Source organism: Penaeus vannamei, chromosome 40 (assembly GCF_042767895.1).
Source record: "Penaeus vannamei isolate JL-2024 chromosome 40, ASM4276789v1, whole genome shotgun sequence".
NCBI classification, from domain to species: Eukaryota; Metazoa; Arthropoda; class Malacostraca; order Decapoda; family Penaeidae; genus Penaeus; species Penaeus vannamei.
The window spans coordinates 6562958-6572957 of NC_091588.1; the positions used below are offsets into that span (position 1 = coordinate 6562958).

General features: G+C 38.9%; 1 protein-coding gene across 5 annotated transcripts in view; it reads right to left on the bottom strand.

Moving 5' to 3' along the window:
* The window catches only part of LOC113803171 (myb-like protein X), a 42293-nt gene that overhangs the window by 2270 nt on the left and 30023 nt on the right, over positions 1-10000 (bottom strand). For 4 of the 5 annotated variants that reach the window (XM_027353899.2, XM_027353897.2, XM_027353898.2 and 1 more), the window contains exons 8-11: positions 9166-9265; positions 8725-8792; positions 7428-7631; positions 2276-5000 (exon numbers count right to left, since the gene is read on the bottom strand). In XM_027353899.2, coding sequence (XP_027209700.1) covers positions 2276-5000; positions 7428-7631; positions 8725-8792; positions 9166-9265 — 3097 coding nt within the window. The remainder of the gene's footprint in view (positions 1-2275; positions 5001-7427; positions 7632-8724; positions 8793-9165; positions 9266-10000) is intronic. The other variant, XM_027353900.2, reaches the window with a different exon arrangement.

Sequence of the window (10000 nt, forward strand, 5' to 3'; positions counted from 1 at the left end):
TCAACTGTTCAAGTACAACTTGCCAAAAAGGAGGAGGACGAGGAGGAGGAGAAGAAAAAAAAGAGAGGGGAAGGAGGAGGTGAAGGAGAAGGGGGGAAGGAGGAGAAGAGGGGAAGGAGAAGGGAAATAAGGTTAAGGAGGAGAAAGAGGAGGAGGAGGATATGAATAAGGAGGAGAAGGGGGTGGGGTTAGAGGAGGAGAAGGGGAAGCAGAGAAGGAAGAGAAGGAAGAGCAGGAAGAGTAGGAAGAGCAGGAGGAGGAGGAGAAAGGAAAAAAAAAAAAAAAAAAAAACAGCAGCAGCAGCAGCACCAGCAGAAGGCAAGAGAAAGAATAATAATGTGGTACTTGAATTTGACTATTTACAAATTAAGGGGGCCATCGCACTCGAGAACAAAGTTCGTTAATTATGATCAGATTTTCACTATTTTTTTATATGTTATATATACATATACTACAATTTACACTATATCATTTGGATAATAAACAATGAAGTTATTAAAAATAATAATAATAATAATAATAATAATAATAATAATAATAATAAAAATAATAATAATAAAAAAAATAAAAATAAATAAATACTTAAATAAAACTCATGTATCTCACTTATCCATTGACTGAACATGTTGAAAAAAAAAAATCTAGCAATACATATATTATCAATCATCGGATTTTGAAATTTCTTCTTAGTTTAGTGTGGAAAAAAAAATTTTCATTTTGTTCTGATCATTGAAAAAAAAAGGCACACTCAGCTTTCAAATTATCCAAACCCCTTTAGAATCGGCCAAGTAGTTACGGAGTGACACAAAAAAATGTGGACAAAGGTGTAGTTTTGAGATATCAGGCTATGAAATTGAGAATACTTTTTCCTCCATTTTCTTTTTTTTTCTTTTCTTCAGAAATCTGGTCTCTGCATCAATCTTGATGCATTCTATGGCATTCACATGTATTCTGAAGTGTAACTGGTACCTGGTCCCCCCTACTAATGGCAATGAGTGCACATGATTGTAGGTGTACCGCATGCCACCATAGGCTTTGCAGCGCTTCGTGAGGCATTTCATACGAATAAACAACTGCTGCAGCTGTGATTGAGATGTATTTCTCATCGTATTATGTTTACTAGTTACAGGAATAACATTTATCATTAGTAGTGTCCTATTACTATGTGATGAGGGCGCATCAGGGATGGTGTCACATGGGGCATGGGACGCGCAACCTCTTGCTCCAGCTCTCTCGTGGTGACTGCCCGCCTTGTCTCTTTGTCATGGCTGTCAGCTGTGCCATAAGCAGAATTGCTAGCTAACTACCGGAGAATACTAAAATAAATTGGGGGTGGGGGAGGGGACTGTTGAGTATATTTATCAAAAATTCAATTACGACAACCCCCTTAACTACTAGTATTTGAACCTCAAAAAGCAAACAAAACTTGCTTATTCAACATTTGCTTTTATGAATGAGAATGGTCCATGCTCTTCATACGTAATAGGTTATTACTATTTTGAGAATATTTACTAAACAGGACACGGTTTCCCTCAAAGCATTTGCATACACCAACACTGGCAGTTGCCTTTCTTTTTTCAAGTAGCTAACATCCCAGTAAAAGGTTATCATGATATTCACGAAGATAAATGTACCGCACAGCAACTATCAAAGAGAAAGACTTGCTGAGCCTATTCAACAGCTGGATTGAAAAAAGGTAGTGCTGATAGAAAAACGTCACTACAGACTGCTTCCAGAACTGATCAATGTCCATTTTTTCAACATGTATAACAATACAAATACAGTGACTATAGGATGCCGTTTCAAATCAAATTTCAGACAAGCTACTCCATGAATTTCATCCACCTACTGCTATCCCAGAAAATCATTGGCCCCATTATGGACGATTTGCCAAATACTGTGAACTACAAAACCACCTCATTTTTGCCTTACCTCCACTATATCATACACAGTGTGTATTTACTCCATTGACCATAATGAGGTTTAACCACAAGTCAAATGCATGTACACATGCAGAAAAGATAAAGAACAAAAAACACTTGTAATTCTACCAATCTTTTTCTAATCACATCACAAATGCTATTACTATGATACCTGGTGATTTTATATTGTAGCTCAATCAATTTCCCTCCTGCTCTTCCTTATCCAGTCAAATAAAGTACAGTTAATCTGATCAACAATTTTGCAGCTATTAATCCCAACAATGCAAAAATGAGAAAACATTTTAAAACTCTAAGCCATCAAGCGACATAAGAAAATAGGGAGCTATAATTACCTTTGGATACATGTCTAATGAGCTCCTCATAGTTGTAGCTAATCTTGTCATTCTTGGGAGCCTTGAAGCACTTACTGAAGTCTTTTGTTACTGTATGATTGTTCTTTAATATGTTATTATTGTTATTATTACACTTATTGTCTTCATTATCTAACACTACACTTTCATTCCCACTTCCATTATTATCACTTGTTGTTACTATGGACTCATCGAATCCAAAGCCAAACTCTAGTCCACTAACACTGTGGTTGAATTTGGCATTGTCAGTAAACACAACTGCAGGTTCGATTTTCTTGAAACGACTAGTATCACCCGACTGAACAGTGGGCCCCACGGACCCATTCTTGGTCTGTTTGCCTTGAGATTTGCCACTGACTATTTGCTTCTCTTCACTAGTTTCTCGCACAGCCACACTATTAGCATTGGTGTTCTGGGAAGCTAAAGAACTTGGAGCGGGATATGTCCCTGGCAGGGTGTGTGAACTCTGAGGACGATGCAGATTCTGCTGAGAGACCAAGTTATGCTGAGATGATAAGACCTGCTGTGGATGTGAACTCTGAGTATGTATGCTTGGCTGGGGCTGGGGACTCAGCTGGGGCTGTGGAGACGGCTGAGGAAGTGGGCTCTGTGAGGTCTTTGTGTGCGGCAACAGCGCCTGTGGCTGTTGCGGATTCTGTTGTTGTTGGGTAGGGACTGGTTTGGCAAGTTGGGACTGCTGGGGTGGAGGCATATTTTGGGAAATCTGAGATGGTGATGGGGATGTTTTGGCGATGGGTTGGATTGAATTGGTTTGCAATTGACTGGATGGTTTCTGATGAGCTGTCTGCTGGGGATGATTGGGCTGGGGGTAGATCGGACTCTGGTTTGGGTGCTGGAGGGGCGTCTGTCGGGGCTGTTGTGGCTGGTGGGGGGAAATGGGTTGGTGTTGGACAAGGTGCTGGGGCTGCATATAGTAATGAGTTTTAGCATGTTGGGTTGGTTGACTATGCAACGGATGCTGCAGTGTGTGAGGATGATGGCTCTGCTGAGGATGAGAATGCTGTTGCACAGACTGTGTATTTAATTGGACATTTTCACCAATACACTTAATTTGTTTCTTATCACTTGTTACTTGTCCACTAAGACTAGCTGTTGACACTACAACAGACTCCCCACTTTCTCTAGGGCTCGAGCTGGCTTCCGTGACACCAGGTCTTTCTTTTGCTAAATCACTGACTGACGAAGTTGATGCATTATTAACAGGAATCACTACACTCTCGCTTAAGTGGTTGGTCCGTGATTCACCTTGCTTAAACGTTGATATTGCACTAATGGGAGCAGAACCACCTAAACTTTCGGCTAAGGAAGGGAAATTATCGTCTAATATATTTGAGGGACGAGATTCACACGCTACTTGAGGTCTTGATGTTGAATGTTCTACAACATTAATACCACTAACTTCACCATCCACTTCTTTCACTATTGCTGTCCCGGACTGAGCCCCTACAGTGCCCACTCGCTTCATCTGTGTACGATTGGCTGAAGCAGCAAGCTTGGCAATATTTGCATAAGAAGCCTGGGGAGTCGAATCTGACGAGGGTGGAGGCTTGCGGACATCAGGTCGAGGAGTAATTGAAGGAACTGGCATTGAGTGTACAGAGTCATCGCCGTCAGATTCGGAATCCTCACTATGGGGGGCACTTGTGGTTGTAGCTGCATAACGTTCCCCGGCTCCCACCCCCAGCTGGGACCACTGGGCCAGGAACATATTTTCGTGCACTGTACGTGGTCCCTCAACAAAGTTAATGTGTGGTCTTTCGTGGCTTCCGTTGCCCCTATGGTTTGGCTTGTTCTGGCCAAAACGCGAGGAACGGAAACTGTCCTCAACATGTCCCCCACTGTTGGTGCTACCACTCCACCTTTCTGAGCCAGCATTTCGTACACTCTGGCTTGCATTCTGGGGATTGTTCTTGGCCCTTTTGCTCCTTTTCTTGCTCACCACCTCAAAGTCACCCCCTGACGGAGAGGAGGGGGCGCGGGAAAGGTCCTCTCCAAGGAACGAGTCTCCTACACTATAGAAATCAGTCACAAAGTCGGAAGGCCTTTGGTCAGTGTCGAACTCATTGTCATTGGCAATGTCCATCATGCTCGACTCTCTGATATATTTTCCATTTGCTATAAAATGGTTAAATTTATCTACTTTCTTATTATTCTGATATGTATGTAATACACTAAGGGACATATCCCCATCATCAATAGTCACTTGCTTGCGTATGTCACGGACATTATCACTCTGTTTACTCTTGGACACAAGATCCTCCACACTGCTAGACTCCCTCAGGCTGCTGCTGCCCTTCTTGCCCTTCTTGGTGTCCTGATTCTTGTTCTTCTTGTTGTTGGCCGTCTTCTTTTCGTCCTCCCGCTCCTTGCTCTTTCGGTTGTTCTCCCTGGCCGTGACCTCGCCCCCAATGCCACTGTCGTCATTGGTCTTGGCAGAGCCCTCGTCTTCCTTCCACTTCTCACTCCAGCTGTCCTCGCTGGCTCGGCTGCTTTTGTTCTTGCTCTTCTTGGACCCTTCCTTCTCGTCACGGTTCTCCTGGCCCTTGCCTTTGTGTTTCTTCTTGTTCTTGCTGTTGGGGGTGTCCTCGTCACTCCCAATGATGAACTTTAGGAGGTCATTGACATCCTGATCACCACGGAAGCCTGGCGTTTCTATGATGTTCACGATGTCCTTCTCCCTGCTGGCCTGTAAGATTAGCAAGCATTAATAACAGCTTTGCAATTCTAAACCCATTACCCACACGTGATTTGTTACACAAGATGGTAGAGCAAATAGGGAATTGCATAGAAATAAAGAGAAAGGGTAGAAGTCACATGTATACTTTTCAATAAACAATTTTATTTTAGGACTTCTATTAGCTGTGAACAAAATCAAGGTCTATCCCAATATATTAGTGGAACAATACACTATACTTGAAAAAAATTCTTTGGCCATAAGAATAATTAGAAAACTTAATAACCATGAAATTTCAGAACTCAAATAAAAAGAAAGAGTAAACAGAAAAACAACAGCAATGTAACCACACAAGACATTCACTGTAAAAGATGATCTGATCAGGTAATCAAAAAGGACAAAGACAACTGCAATGGCCCCTAGTAAATGCATAACAATCACCCTAATAGTGACATATATATATCTATATCTATATCTCTAAGACCATCCCCATAATCTACAGATAACATTGTTCAAGCCACTGACCCATGTCCATCTCCCACGAGCCTTGCAGCAGCTTGGGATGAAAAACATGAAGAGCCAACACACACACATACATGCATATAAATATAAATAAACAAACAACTGATATTGGCTTGAGAGAAAGGAACGACAGAAATGACACACTGGCTCATGAATGCAGTGAACAATATTAAACTCGGCAGTGAAAGAAAAAGTTTAAAGAACTTGGGTGCATTAAACACAAAAATCAGCCCAACAATGTCACTCGAGCTGAAAAATCTTGGGCTCAAAATTCTGCGGCAATATCCATAAAGAAAGACAGAGAAGCTCCTGGAGATTTACTGCATATACTAGAAACAATGATTCCAAACTGCATGTTGCAATCTAATGGCCCTGGAATCTTTGAAAAGTTTTATGTATAATTACTTATCCATACTTAGCTATCAACTGACTTTTTCTTTACCAATGGATACTGGTAAAGCTTGTTTTGCTGATGCCACAGTAATGGTGAACTACACCAAAATCAACAAAAAGGTTTAAGACAGACTGATCACATAACAGAAAATATTAAATACCTATTGATAATCAAATATAAGTCTATAGACAGACAAGTACTGACCATCTCCTATAGCAATGCCCCACTAACAAAATTCAGTTGTCTAAATATTCCCTTTCAACTATTAAAAGTAAAGATATTTTCAATGCTTAGTTGCAGTTTAATGAATTACATATGTATAACTACATAACATGCAGACATGTCCAGATTTGTGTAAAATATCATGGAAGTGCAAAAATGTAACATTTATATATGGCTGTTTGTATGAGGTTAGATTTTACTGTATTTGTGGGCTAGTGTGCCTTCTATAATAAAGAATATATACATGTGTGCATGGATACAACAAGCACACACACACATAAATATAGTATGACGCACAAAAATTCATAAATATGAAAATGCACATCCACAAACTATTATCTTTCACAACTTGAAAGTATTTCCCTACAATGACCAAAAGGGTTCAATAATTTTTTTTTTAACTTAACTACACAAATACACACACACACACAAAAAAGAGATGGCAGAGTGCTTACACTGATTATGAAACACTATATCCCACTTTTACTGAGTTTAAGAATAAACTAAAATCTTAACCACAAGAAGAATGAGCTATAGAAACACTGGCACAATTATAAAAAAAATTCTATTATAAGGAGTGCAGGAGTAAGTAGTATTAAAACAGTGGAGACATTTTGTTATAAAGAATGGAACTTGTTATAAAGAAAAGCAACTTTAGGCTGGCTGCTAGCAAGAATATGTATAGAGACAATTCAGGGAAGACATTAAAAAAAAAATAATAATAATAATAATAATAAAATAAAAGCAATGATGAAAAAATAAATATATAAATAATGATGATAATGATGATGATGATAACAATGACGACAACAATAATAACAATGATAATAAAAAGTAATAATTGTTTTGTTACAACAGACAACTACTACCAAAAGACTAACTGGACTGGAGAACATTATATATATAAACACACACATCCCACCACCCTGTCCTTGAGTTAATTGTGACTGAAAATACTTATGATAAAGCATGTTAACTGTAAAAGATTATAAAAGGAGAATGTTTAAAATCTGTAAATCAAATACAGGTCATTTAGTAACTCTGGCCGCCTTAATGCTGCAAATACTAATCTCATAAGTTTCTTTCATTTTTCAGATTATGTTCAGAATATATAAGCTGTGCCTTTACTTCTGATACAAAATCTGTTAAAAATGTATTATCAAGGTCTTCACCAAAGACATATCACCTCTTGCTAACCTATTTCATAACCAACCCCACTTGTATTACACAACCAAATCTTTACAACTTTCAGAGCCCCTCGACCACAGCATCGTCCCAAACTTGCCCACTTTCTCTCTTACCTTCTTCTTCTCCTTCTTGGTCTTGAGCTGTTCAAACTTGGTAACTTGCTTGTGGGTTCCACTGATGCCATTCCTGCGCGAGGTAGTATGAGTTGACATGAGGAAGGTGCTGCTTGAACGGTCGGTCCCGGCAGCCGACGTGAGGAGAGAGGGGGCGCCACCCGTAATCATGGGGTTACTGTTCTCGTCTAATGAGGCTTTGTTCTGCAACGATGGCCATAAGAATTCAAGTGTCTGAGTGAGAAATTCAGAGAAACTGTGCAACATGCAACATCTACCATTAGCTTTCTTATTACTTACACACTGATTGTATGATTAGGCTTAATAAAAATTATATCTTAAATAAACTCAAATGCTTGACAAGTTCATAGGAAAATTGCACTTGCTCTCCAGTGTAAATGTACATTCACTAATAATATAGATGGAAGACTTACATTCATCAATACAACATGCCAATTAATTCTGACATAAGGGAACATCATATCTATATAAATATGCATACATGTATGTATACACACATACAGATATACACTATATATGGTTGTCATTTTGGACTGTTTCTGTGAGATTAAGAAAGGAGATTTTTGATAATACATCTGCAAAATGTAGAGATCATCTAGCTAGAAATTTATCAATGTTCTTTAACTATCATTTTAAAAGTATTATGGAGAGAAAGGAAACTATATGACTGATGAAAACAATGCTAAATATAAATAGGGATCATTCAAAAAACTTAATTCCACAACCAGAAATAGGCATGGAAAGAAATTCATAAATGTTAGACAGAATTTTTCTGGGTTATAAATGTTGAACAGGAGTTCTGATTAAAAAAAAGAAAGGAAAAAGGAAAGAATAGAGAAGAAACTTTATTTTCCCAATTATCATACTCCAAATATTATCAAAACTGCATACATATTACAAGAAAGACAGACGAGTTAGAGGAGAGACAGAGAGAGGGGGAAGGGAGGGAGGGTGGCAGGGAGGAAGAAAGGAAGGAAGGAAGGGAGAGAGAGGGAGGGAATGAGACAGGGAGAGGGAGAGGGGGAGAAGGGGGAGAGGGAGGGAGAAGGGAGAAGGGGGAGAGGGAGAGGGAGGGAGGGAGAGAGAGGGAGGGAGGGAGAGAAGGAGAGAGGGAGGGAGAGAGAGAGAGAGAGAGAGAGAGAGAGAGAGAGAGAGAGAGAGAGAGAGAGAGAGAGAGAGAGAGAGAGAGAGAGAGAGAGAGAGAGAGAGAGAGAGAGAGAGAGAGAGAGAGAGAGAGAGAGAGAGAGAGAGAGAGAAATGAATGACAGGTAGCTACCTCACTTCCACTGCTGTCACTTCGTCCACCTAGCAGCTTTCTCTTCCCTATGCCCTCTTCCTCGGAACCTGTTCGTTGAAATGGTATTTACATCAACTGACCTAGTTCTTAAATACCACTTCTTTTTCATTTGAACACCCATACCTCTTTGTCATTATGAAAAATGATTATAAAGAAAAAAAAATTTAATTACAAAACAAAAATGAAGAAGGTTCTGTGGACTAAACTTTTACCATCCCTTTACACAGAGAGAGAAATACAAGAATAAATCAAATTATGTAAACAAAAAGCTCTGATGACTTTTAGACAAAGTTCTGAAACCGCTCCGCTGTGATATGCTCTGATATTTAGTTCCATGTAATTCAACTTGCAAAAGATACATTCTCAAAATTCTTCATTTTCAATATACTACTGCATGGCTCCTTTTGCGATTTTACTTACTTTTGCTAGAAGTCTTTTCCTCTTTGAAAACTGAACTGACACATGGAGAATCCTGAAGGGATAGTGTGCGCCGACCGCAACTGCTGGGCATGGTGTCCTCCTGTGTAAACAGTATATGCTAACTTGGCGGTCCAAACTGGCCTTTGGATATCTTTTTCTTTCTTTCTTTTCCCGCCTGTACTCTAACTATGGTGAAGCTGAATTTGGATTATCGTGTGATGAGAACATTCCGGTGTTAACCCATGGAGTGCAAGCGTCTGCTTAAGTGAAGGGCAAGCTGCGCTAAATTAGAAAAAAAAAATTACAATCCTAATGTTAATTTTCAAACATAAAATGGGTTGGGGGGGAGGAATGATGATAATAACAATTTTATTTTCTAACTGCTGGACACCAAAGGGTGGGACAAAAAAGCACTCTATGGGTTAAGAAATAAACAGGCTTTCCAAGTGGATATGATTTCTCCTTACAGACATGTCAGAAAAGCAATTCCATTCAAAGTCCTGACTTTGCTAAATCTTAGTACATGTACAAATGTTCATAGAGAGCAAGAGCATTTATCAAAAATAACTTTAAAAATAAAGATAATAAGAATAATAATAAAGAAAATAACAATATCAACATCAATTATGAGAAAAAATCACTATCAGGAGGACGAGGATGATGATAATAACAACAACAATATCAATAACAATTACAACAATAATGATACTACTAACAATAACTACAACAACAACAACAATAATAATAGTAATAACAATTATGATGATAATGATAATGATGATGATGATGATGATTATAACAATAAAAATAATAAAACTCACAAGAGTAATAATGA